The sequence below is a fragment of the Balearica regulorum genome, chromosome 3 (genome assembly GCF_011004875.1).
Source record: "Balearica regulorum gibbericeps isolate bBalReg1 chromosome 3, bBalReg1.pri, whole genome shotgun sequence".
Classification (NCBI taxonomy): Eukaryota; Metazoa; Chordata; class Aves; order Gruiformes; family Gruidae; genus Balearica; species Balearica regulorum.
The window spans coordinates 52,379,153-52,398,671 of NC_046186.1; the positions used below are offsets into that span (position 1 = coordinate 52,379,153).

The following is a 19,519-nucleotide window of genomic DNA, read 5'->3' on the forward strand; positions in this document are numbered from 1 at the left end:
TTCCATAATTAATGTAGAAATAGAAGACTCTGTTATGAAGCAGAACAGCATTTGCAATTACCACTTTATATTACCTCTCTGGAAAGAGTTCTGTCCTAATAAAATTCCAGTTTGGATTTAAAGAGTGAACAGGCATCTGCACAAAGATTTTATTTTTCCCTTTAGGGTCATTTTTCCTCTTAGTAGTGTGGGATGGATGAGAACATCATGCACTCAAGCCACTAATCCAAGATAAGCAATATAATAAATTTTGTAGTTAGAGCTGTTCATGATTGACATGCAAGGCACAGAGAAATAATGCTGCATGTTTTCAATGAGAAATGTACAGGAGATGACTTAAAAATTGAATCACGTAGTGTTGATTACAGTTTGTATATGAACCCCAACAGAGTAGCTCTGTCTGTTGAATACGGGAAGTAAATGTAGTAATCTTGGCCCACGCTACACAGATGGTCTGTGAGTCACAAATTCACATTAGCAGACATCTGTGCAATAGAAATCACTAGTCAGAAAAAGAATCTTCATGTTTTGTCTTGTGTTCAGATGCCATTGCTTGAAGAAGAGGAAAGAAGCCTACCAGCAACAAAACGTTAAGACTCCAGTTATAGTGTCAGTGAGTTTCCAATCCCATAAATAAATAACTTACTTCTTAAAAAACAATATGGCCATACTGGAAAGTAAAATGGAAAAAAAGCAATTTATTTTCTAGCTGGCTGACTTCTGTACTGAGTCCATACCTGACCCTCCAGCAACTGTGAATGTTTTAATTTCAAGGAAGCAGCACTTTTTTTTTTACTTTGAGAACTTGAGGCAGAACATTTCTGATCAGCTCGTGAGCCATTGAATCTTACTAGGTTGTTCGCACAAGATACGTTTTGTTCTTTTTTGAAATGAAAACTAAGTCTATGCTTTCTCTGGAAATGGTGTTGAAATTTGAGAACAAAGTACCACGAAGCTGCCAAAAACTTACCTGGTACACCTCCAATGAACACTGGCTCCCTGTGATCAGTTGCCTTTGGATTTAGAGGCCCTACCACATGGTTGACTTCAGAGTCTACATCCAACTGCACCACGTTAGCATCTCTAATAACTGAAAGCAGAAGGAACAGGGATCAAGAAGATCATAAGAAGTAGCACCTGAGTTTTCTATGACCGACAGGAGTTATCTGTTTGATCTGAGGAGTTTGATTTAGTGTTTGCTAGATTGGATGTGAGCCATCAGTGACAGTATGTGGGCAGATTCTGGCACAGAGCAGGGCAAATGGAAGATGCAGTGTAGGAGCAAGGGTGCTTTTGAGTGAGCCTCTTGATTGCTGGCAGCTGTGTCTAGGCTGCAGGGTATAAGCGTACAATGATGTGTGGCTTAGAAAAACTGTTTGCCAAATTATTCCCAATAGGGGATGTACTAGAATGCAGTTAGGTTTTCTCCTTGCTCGTGTGCCTGGGTTTCCTTCAGAAGGAAACCAAAATGCATGGGGAAAGGGTGCACACTCAGATCTCTTCTGTGACACTGGGAGACATCCCAAGTCAGCATCTAGACAGGAAGGTAAGGGAGTTGAAAGTGCTGGAGGTTTAGAAGTACCTTTTGACTTTCAAACTCAGGGGGAAGGATGGCTGTCTGGCACAGAGGCGGAATCCTGACTGTAGACTCTCTCTGTGTGAGGCAGTGGCTCCCCAAATCTCTCCTGTTATTTGACCTTTAAGGGCAGTGTATACTTGGGCCTACTACATTCTACCAACTTATTTAACCTCTAATTAGGAAAAGAAGAATATCGTCTGGTATACAACTTAGGAAAGGTTGCCAGCATTTCAGCTAGGCTGTCTTGTGTTCTTTGAACAAGGAGCTTCCATTTTTGCTTGTTCTTCTTAGGAACTTGTGCTTGTCCTTCTAGGAAACTCTACAGTTCCTATATCTGAGGGACAAATATGACTGTGTCTTTCACACAAACTTGTGTCTTGACAGGAGGAAAGGAAGAACTGAAAATATGACTCTATTCCCAGTGCGCTAGCCCATGGAGACGGATATCTGGGGAGGAAGAACTGGGCTCTGTCACCTTACTTAAGAGATGATCATGTTTTACTGACCTGCAATTCGGTGCCACCTGCCATCGCAGAGACTCTGTTTCAGTGTCACTGAAGTTGAAAAATCCCTGATTCCATTATTCAGTTTCACAGTAACCTGGGGGAGAATAATGTAGTTGTCATTGTAGACCCCCTCCCGTTCTCTTTTTTCCTTCTGTTCTGATAATACTGTATTCCCCACTCAAAACATGTCTAGTATGTAAGTGAAAGAAAAACATGATTTAATGAAATTCTTTAAAATAAACCACCTTTCTTATTCACAGGTATAGGGTGGGGTTTTTTTGGGGGGTTTTTTTTTTTTTAGATTCAATAGTTCTGCAACATTTCTGATTTGAACTCAAGGAAGGGTTCAAAAAAAGATTAAAAAATAACAGCTAATTTCACTCAAATTTTCTAGTACTGCTACTCTATAATTTCCTGTGTGGTAAATTAGTGTTTAGAGGCATCAGATGATGTTTTGGCATCTTGCTAGCCACTTAGTAAGGAAAACAGTCATGAAAAACCCAAGTATAAACAAACAGACAAGAAGTAAGAAAGGAATAGATATGGAACTTAAGAATGACTTTTAAATTACTTGTTCAGGCTTACCAGTAAATCTCTGGCAATGCTAGAAAGTGAACCTAATTCTGAATTTTGCACCTCTGCTTTTGTTACGTGGATTGATATCTTTCTGTATGGAAACGTTACAGCAGCAGCAGAGCAGCGTCATGTCCCTATTGGCAGAGCACAAGATTCCCAGTGGTGATTGCCAGAGAACTCCAAACACTGAGTCCAGCCACTCAGGCTTTTCACATGTCTAAGTTGTCCCTGATAATGCTGACACCTTGTTGGCTGACAATGTTGCAAGGAAACAACTTATATTTAATTTATGGGATCTTTGTTTCAATATAGTTGTAACTAAGAAATTTTTAATTTTTTTTTTCCACAAGGGCACCAGCAAACAGAAATGAAATTATTCTCATTTTCCCCCAACATTGGACACTTTTAAGATTCGGTTGGATGGGGTGCTGGGCCATCTTGTCTAGACAGTGCTTTTGTCTAGATGGAGTTTTCGCCAAGAAAGGTTGGACCAGATGATCCTTGAAGTCCCTTCCAACCTGGTATTCTGTGATTCTGTGATTCATGTTCTCTTTTATTCACTCTTGGACAAAATATGTAGGAGTGATTGAAGCAAATACAGAACCATGAGAGAAATCTTTAATAAATCACCCAGACAAGCTGTACTGATAGAGAGAGATGCATACATTTAAAAATGAAATAAAGGTGCTGATTGTTCTTATTCATCCAGCAAAAATGTTTTCATGAAACAGGTCTTTGGTAATGCATTCAAAGAGAGCACATAGTTAATGGTAAAAACCACAGGTGCTTACCAACAAGGTAACTGGTGTACCTGTTGCAGTGACAAGCAGGGAAGAGCTGCTTTTCCAGGGTGAATTTTGTTTATGAATTGCATATATGTTATACAAGAAGTGAGGTTTGAAGCAGTACGTGAGGAAATATCTTTTGTTAGACCAACTGAAGCAGTTGGAAAACCAGACAAGTTTCTGGACATGCAAACCTTCCATCAGATTTTTACATAAGAGGTACTTGGCTGGACCAGCTGTATCCAGATACAACCTTTAAGTGTGGCATGATACACAGCAGTGCAACGTGCTTTAAGTTCTTTGTTGGTTCACCAAGTACTAACTACAGCTGTAAGAATGGGCTTTACCTTACCTGATCAGCTTTCAAAAGTTAGGTGCATAACTGAAGCACATGTTCTCTTTATAGTCAATACAGAAAAATAGATTCTCTGAATGACAGCTCATTTAGTCACCTATATTAGACACCTGCTTTAGGATAGGATGAATCACCATTTTAATCCCTGTCCACTCAGTTGCTACTGTAGGTTCCTGTTCTTGTAAGAAAGGTGACAGTATGTTTCCTCAGGTGTTGCATTTCTAACTGAGGTACAGCCAGCCTCACTTAAATACCCTTCCACTCTGGTTGACAGATACTGGCTAGTGCATTGCAGTGGTTAAAGAATATCCACACTGTTTAGGCTCTTGACAATGGGAGTTTATTTTCTGCAAAAATAAAAAAATAAAAGATTTCCCCTGCTCTGAACCTTTGCTTGTTTTGTCCACTTAGACTGCAGCTTACTACTATATGTGTGCAATGCGTAGGGATCCAGATTTTAGCAATGAACGTAATAAAAAATTAGCAACAGCAACAACTGTTTGGTAAGTTCATTTCAAACCTCTCTCTTTTGATTGACAGCCTTACAAAAATCCAGAGGGTCTAGAAACCAGATCAACAGACAAGCAGAACTTTTCCTTTCCCTCATTCTCCCCATCACACACGTATATGTTAAAGGAAGAAGAGCCTGAGTGCAACTCAGACTTCTCTTTTAACAAACTAGAAATAAAAATTCATCAACAGTTACCTTACTTGTAACTGTTACGCATTTTTAACGTGGATGAAAGAAGCGCACCAAAGAGTCAGTGCTCCTGCTTCTTTTCAACTGCTCATTAAATATTTATAGTTGGTATCAGTAAAGTGATCTGATTTTGTCTTAGGTGTTATTTTTTGTATTTTAAAACAAATATCTAGGTTTCCTAATCTAATATTTAGGAGAGAAATAAGAATCAATTAATGGCAAATTTGTAATACAAAAGCTGCATATAGCAGAGCCCAAATAGGTAGGAGAGGCAGTCAATGCAGTGGAGGAAATGTGAACTTCGTGTACCTGTCCATTTCTCATGTGCATATTCAAGTACTCTCCATTCACGCTGTGACCGTGCAGTAGAATTCCTGAGCTGCTTCGGGGACGTATTTCAAAAACAACTTCAAATTTCAGGCCTAAACTGAAGGATTCATCTGTGAGGTAAAAAGAATAACATTCTTTTTGTATTGAGTTAGTGATGAAATTGCACATTTATTCAAAATCAAAATAGAAATTCGAAGCCCAGGGTGGACCTTATTTGTCCTGTCTTTAAAACTATTGAAACATGTGCCAGTACATATACTTGAAGAGAGGGCATGGTGTGCTGTCAATGATCCATTTCAACTTTTGTTTTGATTATGTTTGCTTGTAGTACTAATAAAGGTTTCTTTATTTTTCTTATTATTTAAAAAATATATTTTGTTAAAAAATATTTCTTAGCAATGAAATGGACAGCAGAAAGTAAATTATCTGTATTTTTTGGCAGTTTCTTACTGTGCAATTTGCTAGACATTCAGCAATCTTTATATAGTGAGGAGGAGTTCACTTGAGCTTTGATGATTCAGTAGAGGAAACTCCCTTTTTCAATATGGTGGCAGGCCAGGGAGCAAATTAGAAACACTAATTCTTCTTGATGTTGCCAATGAATAGGGTTGTGCAGTTTCCTTTCCTGTTCAGATCAGAGCCTATGTGACCAAAAAACCCTCATAAAACACTTCCTGGAACACAGCAGGCGTAAATTACAGAAAAGATGTGTTCTGTCATGCTGTTTGTTATCAATACATGCAGAAAGCCTTTCCTTAGGATTTTTGAATTACATGTTGTTATATTAATTAAAAAAACTAAGGGATGGCCATTTGCTGGTGTACTTTGTCTTAGCCACATTGACTTCTATATGTCTATGATAATTTTTACCATATTATAATCTGTTCCCTTGTGAAATTATTCTATTTTGCTGAAATACATACATACAGATTTATTTATGTAATAACTTGTTAAGTTTCATGGTGACATGGTGACGTGTCAACATCAGCTGCTTGCCACAATAATGATCTGTGTCTAATAATCCTTAAAGCTCACAGCCTCAGAAATTAGCACACCCTTTAGTGAAATATGCCATTCTGAAGCACAGTGAATACTACAGTCTTACTATGGGATACATTTGTTCAGTAGTGTCTTACCAAGGATGACATATCCTCCTTCTGATGAAAAGTATGTTCCTGCTTCTGATGGGCCTTCAAAGCAAGGTGTTACACTAAATGTCTGCGAAGCTGAAGTAATCGATCTTCCATTGAGCTGTAAATTGCTGAGACAACCACTAAAACTGTAGACAGAGTTAATCTGAGGGGGGGAAAAAAGCATGATTAGTAGATAAACTGCTGTGGAAGGAAATAAACTCTTCTGACCTTATTTGTACTTGTTTATGAGCTGAAAGGCTGCGATTGTCTGGTGCATCAGTTTTGAATTAAAAAACAGTTTCCAGAGAAGACAACCAGGACAGATGCTTTTCATAGCCTCTCATGTCTCTTTTATGACTTCAAGGTAACTCCAGCTTGTGTTGTTTCTCAAACAATCCTTACTGAACCGTGAGAAAAAAAGTGCGACTAGAGCAAGGCAGCATTATACATACTTCATACCCTCAAGGCAAGACAGAGGTCTACTTTTCCCAAGTAGTGTATCTGTCTTGTTCGGCACATAACACTAAAAATTACCTTGAAGAAGACTTGGTTATATTAATTTTTGCTTTGATGCTCCTTTCCATATACTTCAGTACCATGATGTAGAGCAGAATCCTGACTTCTAGGTGCTGTCTTAAAACAGAGGTACTAAGACGACACTAAAATCTCTCTGAAACTCATCCATATCTCAGCCCTTAGGGTGAAACTGATCTCACGTAACTTCACCTATCTTATCTAAGCTTGGATGTCACTAGGATTTCTCTGTTCCTCAGGGACCACTGGCTTTCCAGTTGCTGCTGCAAATCTCTGGAAGTCTAGCTCAACTACCACCAGCCCAGCCCTGTGGGAGCTTTGCTATCCACTTGAGCTGAGCTGTGTGCTTCTCAGTGTGCTCAGAATTCAGGTCATAATATGCTTTTGCCTGAACTCATCCCTACAGTCAGCTTTTGCATTGGCTGTACATAGAGGTATGGGATGATGTAATCGGTGTCTGCTTTACCTGGATATTTTTTACAGCTTTTCCGGGAGCTACACCCCCAATATAGAGTGGTTCAGTGACTTGCCAGGTATTGGCATTACCGCTGAAAGGTTCTTCCAGTACTCGGAGACCATCAATTATCAAGCGACCAACATTTTTGCCTCTAATAAATATCACCTAGAAAGGGAGAAAAAAAATTTGGATGGTTACATTCATCTGTTGAGGGAACACTCCTGTGCAGTGGAAGAAGATAGGAAGTTTGAGAAGAAGAGCTTGTGAGTGATACTCTACAAGCCTGTTTTATTAACTGCCAATATTCTTTGCTGGACAACCCTCCTTTCACATGCGTGTAAAGGCTAGATAGTAAAACTGCTGTCTGTCTTACATTTTGGTGTATAAGGCAGAGGTAATCAAGGTGTCACAAGGTCTACTGAGATCTGCCCATCATATTTGCATATGTGAGTCATTGCTACAGTGCTATCCCTGTTAGCATTTTCACAATCTTGGTCAGTTTTATGGTCTGGATTCATCCAGCCTGCTTTAAACACTTAAGTGCCAAAGTTAGGAGCTTAGTAACTTATTAACTTCCTCTGTAGTCAGTGAGGAGAGAGAGGTACCTACAGAGGGAAATTCACCTCGACCCCTAAAATTGTCTTTTTATTTTCATAGACTACACAAGGAGTCCAAGACAGCTGTTCTCCTTGCTTAGGCACTACAAAGAAATTTGCTGAACAAAATTATCCTAGTCCTTTGTTTCTTAGCTAACTTAACTCTTAATTGCCTCACTGTTCTGCTTGTTTCTGTCACTTCTGTTCAGCTGTTAGTGTTGGGAATTGCTGGATTTTTATAACTGACTCACTTTCCTGTCCCTAGTTAATGACTTGATAAAATGCCACGTGGAAGATCTAAAAATATTGGCAGAAGTTTCTCAACATATAGGTGTGGTTATGAACACATGAATGACAACTCCCTGAGCTGTCACATCAGCAGTGTCTTTACTGTGGCCTTGATAGCATGTGCCATCATGATTGCTTTCTTTTACTTACATTATGCCAAAGGCCATCATTGTATTTCTCTTGGCTCTTAATCCTTATCTTCTGATGACCAGCATTAAACATAAAAATGAGTCGGCCATGAGCAACGAAAAGGGCCATGAAGTTGGTCTCTTTTTGATCCGAGATGTAGAAAATCATTCCATGAGAGGAGTGAGTTTTCAGACTGATAGAGAACTGAGCTCTGGCACATAAAAACACAATATTAAAATTAGAGCAGATATAATAGACTTAAATCAAACTGCAGGCAGGGGAAGACTGAGATTTTCCTCTCATCCAAAGGAATATACATCTCCTTTATGGAAGTGGTGTTTCTGAGAAACATTCCATACTGGTTTTTAGAGTAGAAGTCAAAGTTGGAGAAGAAGCTGCCTTGCAAGGAACTCGTTTTCAAAAAAATTAAAATCTCTGGAGTGAATAAAATCAATACAGACAACCAATAACTGTCACTATATGCACTACATTTCCATTCATGTTGAACAGCAACGTTAGGGGACTTTTTAACTGTGAAGACATGGAGGCCTGACAGTTCACAAATCTTTAATGTTAGTCCAAATTCACTGCTAAGCTACTGCTTCCTTGTAGTTCCTTCTGAAGTCCAAGATAACCTGTCAAATTATGCTAACTTGGTTTGACACTGTCAACAGTGAAGATTTCTTGAGTAATTGGTATTATTACTTTGGGTTGAAAAAATGGCATAGCTGTACTTGTGTAGAACAGTGACAGAACTGATTACTCCTGCTTCTTATGTCAGCTGACTAGCTTAGCTTCCATTCTTTGTATTGCCTGAAGGATCTATAAGTTCCCCAATGCATGTGTGTAGATTCAAGGGACTGGAGTGCAAGTCTTACGAGGAATGGCTGAGGGAACGGGGATTGTTTAGCCTGGAGAAGAGGAGGCTGAGGGGAGACTTTTTTGCTCTCTACAGCTACCTGATAGGAGGTTGCAGTGAGGTGGGTGTTGGTCTCTTCTCCCAAGTAACTAGTGACAGGACGAGAGGAAATGGCCTCAAGCTGTGTCAGGGGAGGTTTAGATTAGATGTTAGGAAAAATTTCTTCACTGAAAGAGTGGTCAGGCATTGGAACAGGCTGCCCAGAGAGGTGGTGGAGTCACCATCCCTGGAGGTGTTTAAAAAACATGTGGACATGGCACTTCAGGACATAGTTTAGTAGACATGGTGGTGTTGGGTCGAGGGTTGGACTTGATGAACTTAGAGGTCTTTTCCAACCTTAAGATGCTGTGATTCTATGATTCTGTGATTCTATGATTCTGCACACACTTAGGCCCTTGCCAATATTGGTTGTTTTGAAACATCACAGGTCATTGTTTTTTAAAATACACATTACAATGATGAAGCTGTAATAACAGTTGTAAAACAAGTATGTCTTGTAGGGATGAAAAGACATATTAGAGTTTGGGGTTTCCTTCTTCATATGGGCACCATCAGGACTTCCCTAAGTAAAACATTCTTGAATTAAAACAAATGTAATACTTTTTTTTTATTTAAGTCAGGAAATAGCACTCTTCTGAGTTAGTGGTCTGGTATGCTTCCAGGAAGTGCTGTGTTGTTGAATTTATAGTCTTCCATGGAAAGTATTAAACCAAAATCCTTTGTTGGTCATAACATAGCATATGGCATATTCTGTGGGAGCCTGAGAATTAAACGCCCACAATTACTTCAATTTCTATTATGGCTTGAATTGGACATGGTTTTCATACCTTTATGTCCTACTGCACTGTGTAGATCCCTAATCATTAAACAACTGACAGTGTCCACTCAACGCGTAACTGCTTCATTTCTTGGTGAACTGTTGTGTTCTTTTCCAGCTCTGCTCTAATGACATCACTTCTTGCATAGAGACCAAAGGAACATTCCTTGTATAGACCTAACATCCTCAAAGTCTTCATACAAATAGGCAAGGAGACACATTTTGTTAGTATACAATCCAGATGAAGACTCTGCAAGAGGGATGTAACTGGAAACACATTCTATTTATTGCTCTGACTCAACTGAAACACCTTTTAATATATCCTAACAACATGCTCTATACAAAAATTGACCTAAGATATAAAGAAAAACGTCAGAGTAACAGCAGAAATGTGTCCTTTTTCTTATTTGAAATACATCTTTCTCCTCCCCAGTAGATTAAATTTTAAGTTCTAAGGTCCCTTTACCTTTCACTGAAATCCTTTGGTATGTGGTCAAATTCTTGCCGGCTGTTTGCTGTTCCTCCAAACTGATATGCATGTTCGGTTGCCTTGGGATTCATGGACAAGTGGCACTGAGGGTCTCTTTGAATATTGGCTTCTTGATACAGTTTTTTTAGGCCATTTGAAGGCTGTGAAATCTTGTCTTTATCTCTTCCCACCTTCATAGAAAGATAACCATTAACCAGAAACTTTAACTAAGATTGGACATAATAAAATAACAGTATCATTTATGTCTAAGGTAATTTTTCCTTACAGAAGTCCCAGGAATGGTTCCAAGTCAAATTTTCCTTGAACAGATCTACTATAGATGCTGATTTAGGGCAGAAGAAGGGATAAACAGAATACTTATGTAGCTAACATAATTGCAATTCTATTCTTTTGCAGTTTTCCTAATTGAATCTTTTCCTCTCTGCTTTTGATAATATCAGCTATACTATAAGGCATAAGAGGACATGCTTGGACTAAAAGTTCTGCATGCTGGAAGAAGGTTTTTTTCACATTTATATTAATGTGTGCTAATTGTACCCAGTAGAGAAAGCCACACAGAAGTAGCTGAGAACAGAAGCAAGCTTGTTGCCTTTAGGATATAGAAGAAATCAAGAAGGCTTGTTTCTGCAGTACTTTTTTGAAGATTCATAAATTTTCTTTCACAGTTCTAGCAAGAGAGAATGATGCAAGTCAGGGCAGTCATTTGCAGCAATGGAACATGTAAAGGAACAGGATCCTTTACTTCATATATCTGAAATAGTCTTCACGTGGTATGTGTTGGATCCATAATTTGGAGAATTCCTAATGATGGCACAGTATGTATCAACTTTGGAAAATTCTAGGGTGGTGCTGCAGAAATTTGTATCAAACCTTTTTATTACGGTTTCCTTTGGCTTTTGATGAGTTTTTTCCTTTCTTATGGAGAAGAGCAACTGGAGGAGATTCAACAGGGCATCCATACAAAGAAGTCTGAACTTTCTCAGAGTACTGCTGGAAATCTTCCACTTCAACCTCTCGATCCAACCTGTGTTTCAAAGAGGGGATGACAAGAACAGCTTTTTTCCAAGTGTTGGAATTGTCTTCATAAAAATCACAGAATTTCACATTTATAGTTTAGTGATGTTTGGATTGGCTTTTTTTCATTGTTGGATCATGGATGAAAGTACAGATTTATCAGTCAATGATTGGGTAATGGGGGCAGCCTATACTACTTCTGCCTGTTGTATCCATGCTTGCATAAACAGTATCAATCTGCAGCACAAAATTAACTATGAAATGTTCTTATATGGAAGATTTTAAAGTTTATTTATTTATTTTATTAATTTTATTTTAATTTTATTTTATTAATTTTATTTTAAAGTTAATTTAAAGTTAATAATATAAGAACATTTCATAAAGTGATTAAGATCAACAAATTCTAACCATTTTCATGTGACCAACCTCCTAACTTCCCCAGCTTCTGTGAGGTGCCTTAATATCATTTTATTTCAAAGGCAGAGCTGAAAGCTACATAATATAAATGTAGATTACAGCTATGCAAATTATACATTGCACCAGTAGCGTTAGCAGGTGCAGTACTGAAAGCTGATTTACATCAAGTTATTCCCACTTTAACAGTATCTTAACCTAGCAGGTCTGTGCCAACAGATTCCATGGCAAATAAGGTAAGAAATGTATTCACACATACTGTCTAGCCTCACAAAATGAGAGAGGGATTTTGATTGTGACAATAAATCAGCTACTATTCAAGCTGTCAGGCAGTGACGGCCTGGTAACGTGTTTGGTAGGATGCTACGCACCTAGTGAAGTAAGCGTTGCTTATGCAGCCCGTGAAGTTGGCTTGCTGCGTTCTGAGGGGAGAGCCACCAAAATAAAACTTCTTGATGCTGTCTGGGCTTTTCCCTGCTCTGTCCTTTGCTGGGTTCTTCTTACTTTGTTTCTTGTTGTCAACAGTCAGCTCATATCTACAAAGGCAGAGCATCCATTTTATAGTCTGGTTTCAGAAATGTCAATGCCAATGGTTATACAGCATATTACATGCACCCAAAATGCTCCGCTCAGTGTATACATCACTGAATGGTAGTGCTCAAAGGCATGAGAAGACCTCCTCGTTTCCAGCTGTGCAGCAAGCAGCAGTGCAATTAACCCACTGGCAAAGTTGAGTCCAGAGGCCCACGAATTTCATAATATCCTGGAATTAATTGTGAAGTCGAAAAAAAATACAATCCACTCAGTGAAGAATAGATAAACTAAAGAATTGCTAATAAATGGATGGAGCCACCATTTGGGTAAAATAAGAACTAAGCACATGCTAATCCTTCTTTCTGCCCCTATCCCTTTTTCCTTCTCATTCATTACAGTACATTGATGTTTGAGCTTATACAATGTTCTTTACCTAATCTCGTTTTTTGAGATTTGCAACACATTAATTGCTGCAGAAGTCAGGAAGGATTCTACTGCTTTAATAAGAAACTGGATATAACTAAAGCATCAGACATTGATTTTGTTTGGAAGGTTCAGAATTCAAAACACTTAGGGAAACACGACAGTCCCCAACACTATTCCAAGGCACCTTTTCGCACCTTCAGCTTTTCAAACTATGTTTCTTGGATGTCAGAAGTCATAGGTACGAACCTCCATTTCCATTAGAAAACTGAGAATGACCTGGTTGTATCTGCATTGGCAAGATTCTTGAAGAAAGATGCTTTGATTGTTCGATCTTCTAAGAACATTTTAAACATAGAAAACAGCAGTAAAACATACCAATAAAACGATACTTTCAAGTTTTTAAGCAGCACATCGAGACTTATTCCTTACTGCTGTATTTAGTCTTACATTTATGTCTGTCAGTGCTAAAAATATTTTGAACATGTTCCACTGTATATATTCCAAATGAATTTTTTTTGTGAAGATGCCTCAATTACTTTAGGGTCAATTTGGGATTGCTCTAACAAATCAGAACAATGACTCCTGCTGAAAAATGAATCTCGTGCTAGTCTTAAATTATATTAAATTGCTTTCATACCTGAGGACAAAAAAGTACTAAGCTTTTAGAAAAGATATTATTTTAGTTTTACTAAAAATTCCCAGCATCTCATGCTCAGGCCAAGCTGGTCAGTTTTCAATCACATAGATTTTTGGTTTTGTGTTTTTTTTAACTGAATTGATCAGTTAAAAATATCTCTTAAAAAACCCCACTTAAACATCACTTTGAAAGTGAATATTAAATGATAACATGCTTTACAAGAAATATTTATATTCTAAAGGTAGGGGATAAAAGATGCTGGATGGCTTTACCTTTCTGGGGTGACAGATGTAATGATGAAGTGGGTTTTTCCATCGTTGTAATTTCGGTCTGGTGATTGAATTTTGGTTCCGCTTGCATTTAGAACAACAGCACCTCTGTCCATAGAGATCGATAATACATCTGACTGAAATACAGACAAAAAATCTTCATAAGCAAGTGTAACACAGAAAATTTAACAGTTCTGTGCATTTTCCTGTTGTATTTATTTTCATTCCTGCTGTTTTCCCCAGTGGTGCTTTATTTGCAGAAAGGTATACTGAGAAGCGAAACGGGAGATGATCTCATTAGAATTAATATTCTTGCTGTTTTTTAAGCCTGAGTTCTGGGAATTCTGCTGCTGATTATGTCTCATGTATCTGTCACATGAACTTCCATCTAGCACGGATATATGATGTTTACATTTCATTTATGTTTCTGATACCACTCATACTGTATAGAGTAGCTGTTACTGCAAGACTCCTGCTGTCATAAGACCAATACATTTTTTTTTCTTTTCCTAATTCCTTCTGATTAGAGTCGTTCAATCACTCAAAATTATCTCAGGGATATGGTCTGCTGTCTGTGTCAGGCATATGGGATCACAGTGATGCATAGCAGAAATCTCGTCTGTTCCATTAGAGCAAGCAGTGCCACTGTGCACTGGCAGGCATCATCCTGTCTCATTCTGTGAAGTGCTAAATAGCTGAACCTCCATTTGTTAAGTAGGGCACTTGGCACCTCATAGGATTAGAGCTTTTGAGTTAAAACCAGAAGTGGTGTGTGTAAGGTCTCATTTATGCAAACGATGTGGATAACGGGCATGGTTACTGATTTCAATTTAAGGTAGTACTCCAGGCTGTAAAATGTAAAAATTCAGGAGTGGTTATCGGTGTCATACAGCCTTCCCTGCTGCACTGCTGATGATCTTCTGCAAGCATGGCAGAACAGACATTTGGGGGTGGTTGCAAATGGTCTGTCATCTGACAGACGTCAGTCTGAGCCTGCAGGATCTTGGAATCACTTTGGCTCACACAACATTTTGGGAGTGCAAGTCCCTGTTTCTGCCCTTGTCACACCTATGAGGGGGCATTTAGAGCAGCCTGGTTTCCTGTAGCTGCAAGGAGCCATTCTCAAGCGTAGCTTTTCCCGGTCACACATGGAGGTCTAAGTACCATCTGGGAACAGAGGCAGCTTTCTGACTGATTTCTGTGAACTCAGCAATGCTCAAAATACCATCCCACTAATTCAAACAAACTTTGTCTCTGCTTCTAGGGGATTGTCTCCGGATGGAAAATGTCAGGCCCTTAATATTATTTGTACTTTGCTAGCACCTACAGGTCCAAGTAGGGATTGCGGTGCTGCTGAGCACAGTGAGATCCGTGGTGCATTTCTGCCCAAAGGACTTTATTGAGCACAAATGGATGCATGTTAATTTTAGGTGTATGATCAAATCCTCTTCCCAACATCAACATAATGTCTAAGCATTGCTGGTTTTCTTCTGTAGATCAAATGCAAACTGTGAAACTGAGGTCATCAATGAATGCTTCTATATAGCAGGCTGCTTTCTCTATTATGAAACCATGAAGTGAGAAATTATATTATTCCCCTAGTATTGTCCTGGGAAACAATGCAAGGATAAAATAAACTGTAAAGAAATATATACTCACTCCTTCGGAGTAGTAAAACAGCAGCCCATTGGGCTGCAATGTCCGGAAATTAAAGCCTCCTTCAAATTCACTAAAGAGGGACACTTTTTGGCTTGATGCAATGAAGCTCTCTCCATTGAAATATGCTTTGCGGGACATCTGTGTGTTAAATAAAACAAAATTGCAAGTAAACCTCAGAAAACATTGTAAAAAGAATGAGTCTGTTTCTTTTTCTTTAAAATTGCATCCAGTTCAGTTCTATAAAACCTTACATTTTTCCTGCATGTCTTAGCTTAATTTATATAGGCTTTCCCTTGCACGCTGTGAAAATCTTAAGTGTAGCCATTTTAGACAGTGTAAGCCAAATTGTTCTCAGTTTCCTGGGATTCTTGACCTCATCCTAAGTCTGCTGATGTTGGTGAGCATGAAGACTAGGAGCAGAGGAGGCTCAAGCCTATGTCTGAGCCGTGTGGCACTGAGTCACCGTCTCAACATGTGATATATGATATATTAGTTTGCTGCTGCACTGAGTGCTGGGGCAGAGCAGGGTGGGTGTTGGACATGGTGGTCTATAACCCTCTGAGTCTCAGGAGTAAAACTGGGTCCGAGGTAGGACAAATTGCAGCTAGCTTCCTTGTTGACAGAGGGTGAGATTGTGTGATGAGTTCTGCAAGTGGTGGGCTCCTTCATCTTCACAGGTTTGCAGCCTGGCTTTGGATAGACATGGCCATAGGATAAAGACCACAAACACTGTTCAGATTTACTGGCCTTGCATTGTAATGGAAAAATGATGAATGATGGAAGGGATCAGAAATGAAATGGCAATTTTCTCAATGTTAATGTTGGTGCAGTTAGTTTGTTACAGAGGAAGAGCTGGCCTGACTTAAGTGGAGAACTCATTCAAAGAGTGAATATCTTCATGTCTTTTTCATTTCAAACATCTGTATTAGGATGCATGTGAGGACAATTCTCCTTGTTTCTTTAAGAAAAAACAAATTACGTTGGAATATTTCCTTACAGAATACAGCACACAATTTATTTCAGATCCAACTTTCACATTGCAATCTCACATATGATAAGAATATCAAGTGAAACACCTTGTGCTGTAATTCAGGGTGAAAATTGGGTAGTCTGTCAGCAGACTTAACAGACACACACAGACACACAGATACACATACACATATACCCCCACACCCCACTCCTGCCAGTCAATGAGTGCATTGTCATTTCCTTGGTTGAAGACTTCGTTCCATTGTTTGGAGTAAAACTCAAGCTCACAGCTGTATCCATTGCCAAAATTTTGTTGTTGTCTCACAAATGATGTTATGCTTACCAGTGAATCCTCTGGGCATCCATAGCTGATTCCCAGGGTTCCTGGTTCTTCTAACAAGTTGAAATCCTTCTTTTGGAACTGGAAACCCTTCATGCAGCCTTTAAAGCCAATATTTCCTGCCAGATGTGAGCTAATACTGTGGGAAAACAATGCCAAACAAACTGCAGTTAGATAGCCCTTGCCTTTCTGAACAGACTTTTACCACCAAGGTGTTCTGAAAGAACTTACAAGAGCCTCAATTATTTGCCTCACTGATGCCCAATTCGTGCATCTTTATGTAAAACAACCAATTAACCACATTATATCTTTTGAAAAGTCAGGATGCACCTGTTGTAATAAATGTTATGGGGGGAAATATATGGGAGTTCAGAGAGGAGATCCATATAGAGTAACTTTAAAAAGATAAAAATAGCTGCTGAAATGAAAACACTTATTTCAAAATGTATTTCTACCCACTTACAGTGAAAATCAATTGATTTCTATCTCCATTTTTTATCATTTTAGAAAAGTTCTGGTTTAGTTTAGTCTTGCTTTTACTAGCAAGCTCCATTCTTGCCTTTGGAAGCGAATGGATCTCTATTTCTTAACAAACAATAATAACAGAGGTCAGGGAAGTAAGAGCAAATTCTGCTTGCTGACAAGTGGGTTTACATAATCATAAATAACAGCAGTAGATGGGCTTCCAGGATCCTTTTGATGTCGAGAGCACAGCAGCGTATCCCAACTGCTCCTACTCACTGCTCTTAAGTTTTTCAACTCCACTCCTCACCAAGATATCACAGCATTACAGCACAGGGCAAACATAATTGAATTTCTCCTCACAATACTCAAGGTGCATGAAGAAGTAGTAATTTGCCTAAAATCAGAGTCTGTGACAGGGCAAGGAAATGACATGGGATCTGCTGGGTACCAGTCCAGGAGATAACTAGGGAACAAATACACTGAAGGAGTGAATGTGAAATCCGGAGTTTTGACCTGGCTACCTGTAAATGGTCTTTGTTCTTTCAACAGGATGTACCTTAGCCATGGGATTCTTCTCACCTCACAAGATGATACTGACAGTGTTGACATCTGCTTCTGTGCTAGTTGTCTATGAGTTATCTATTGTAAGGTAGACATTTGAAACGTGATGGATCAATCAGGCTCTGGAAATGCTTATTTTTATACATTGGCAAAAATGGACCATCAAGTGAAGTAGCACAGATGTACGTGTACATGTCTGAAATAAGGTGAGAAGAGGAGCACTGTAGGGGCTTAATCTGCTCCTTAGTGAAATCAGCAGGAAGGCAAAATCAACAGGAAGGCTCCTGCCATCCTTACTGGGATTTGTATCAAAGTGTGGGCTATCAGTTAACCAGCGTAATCTCTACTCTGATTGACCATGAGACTAGCTGGGTGCCACAAATACGCCTTTCTGTTAAATGCCATCAACTTAACATTTTCTAGGAGCAACAAGAACTATAGAAGATAGACGATAGGCTTTAACCTAAAGAAAGGCTTCTGAATTTGTTTCTAACAGTTCCCAGCGCCCAGTACTCCTACCTCCTCCCTTTAGCTTTCTGCTTTATGCAGTGACTGAGGTGGGAGAAAAGTAACATATAGTGGTACTTGCAGATTCATTTATTTGGGGAAAAAAGGCAATTGGCAGAGGAAAGTGCTGTTGCAGTGACTGAAAATACATTGCTTTGAAAGAATATTAAACTCCTCCTCTAAGACTAGAGCTAGTTTCCCCTCCTGCTGCTGCCCCCTCAATGTCAGTTAAATGTAAGTCTGTCTAGAAAAAGGAAGCTTAAATATTATTAGTACATAGTAGTAGTAGAGAGATTGTAGTAGATAATCAATAGATGATATAATTCTAATACCGACTTATGCTCCTGATGAAAATGATGTCACCACATTTGGACTGTACTTTTTGCTGTCTACCCTTGTCATGAGAACCAAAGTTGAATTCAAAATCAAAGACAAAGGTGTAGCTCCGCTTAAATAATTTCTGTGCACATTTTTCAATATTGTAACTGATCATATTTTTACAATGCCTATGGATTTTTTCTGATACAACTTGTTTATTGAGATGCTATTTTTCCTGCTTTGACAGTACCTTCTAGGTGTTTTGCAGAATAACCACAATTCACTCAGAAAACTGTGGGCATAATTTATGTGATTCATCTTGTATCCTACGTTTGTGAACAAGTCTTATCTGCCATTGAGTTGCTCAATTGCCCAGATTTCTAGGGCTTTTTCAGTGTTGTCTAGGCTTGATTAAGCAAAGTAATTTTCACCATCGTTTTGTTCTTTGTTTCTAGATCATTAATGTATTTAATACAAGCCCTAAGACAGATCCTTTGGGCATGTGCTGTAGACTTTTATACGGTGATAATTGAAGAGTTACTACTATGTCCTATTTTCTCTTTCCCAGCTGCTTTCTAATCCACTGCAGTCTTTCCCTTCTCCACCCCACTAGTTTTCTTAATAGCCCCTTATGACAGACTGTTGTAAAGAACTATTTGAAAAGCCAGATAAATTATATACTCTGTTTCTCCCTTGCCCACCATTTTGTTTGCATGTTCAAATAATTACATGGGATTGAAAGGCACCATTTTCCTTTACATGAAGTTTGTCCCTATCTTAAAAGCTTAATCTGTAAGTATTTTATATATCTATCTCAGACATTATTTATTGATTCAACAGGCTCTCCTGACAACAAAAAAATGTTTCAGGAGATTTGCCACTAATTCCTAGAAACTATTGTGCAATATTTGCTATCTTCTTTTTTTTTTTTTTTTTTACGTAGAGAATATTTGAAAGAGATGATGGTATTTCTGTTAGCGGTTGTGATACTTGAAACAGCATCTGGAGCCCTTCTGAAAATGCTGGCCTTGCTGTCTGACCCCTGGAATGAATATTGCCTGTCAGAAAAGCATACCCCTCTTCAAGCAGCCAGTCTGCTCTCCCAGAGCGTGACCCTGGTCTGGCAGATTCCCACTGCAGGAAATGAGAGTTATACAGTCTACTGAGATTAAACGTGGCTTCTGTCAAATGGTACGATGGGAAAATGAGACT

At 38.8% G+C, this 19,519-nt stretch overlaps 1 protein-coding gene and 1 long non-coding RNA gene across 2 annotated transcripts in view; one reads left to right on the forward strand and one right to left on the reverse strand.

The window, feature by feature from the left end:
- The window catches only part of LOC142600978 (uncharacterized), a 38,178-nt gene that overhangs the window by 6,335 nt on the left and 12,324 nt on the right, over positions 1-19,519 (forward strand). The window lies entirely within an intron of this gene.
- The window catches only part of LAMA4 (laminin subunit alpha 4), a 102,431-nt gene that overhangs the window by 2,814 nt on the left and 80,098 nt on the right, over positions 1-19,519 (reverse strand). The window contains exons 26-37 of the mRNA XM_075747923.1: positions 16,460-16,595; positions 15,148-15,285; positions 13,492-13,625; positions 11,994-12,158; positions 11,065-11,218; positions 10,171-10,364; positions 7,990-8,179; positions 6,965-7,120; positions 5,968-6,127; positions 4,811-4,941; positions 2,086-2,179; positions 971-1,090 (exon numbers count right to left, since the gene is read on the reverse strand). Of these exons, the coding sequence (XP_075604038.1) occupies positions 971-1,090; positions 2,086-2,179; positions 4,811-4,941; positions 5,968-6,127; positions 6,965-7,120; positions 7,990-8,179; positions 10,171-10,364; positions 11,065-11,218; positions 11,994-12,158; positions 13,492-13,625; positions 15,148-15,285; positions 16,460-16,595 (1,772 nt within the window). The remainder of the gene's footprint in view (positions 1-970; positions 1,091-2,085; positions 2,180-4,810; positions 4,942-5,967; positions 6,128-6,964; positions 7,121-7,989; positions 8,180-10,170; positions 10,365-11,064; positions 11,219-11,993; positions 12,159-13,491; positions 13,626-15,147; positions 15,286-16,459; positions 16,596-19,519) is intronic.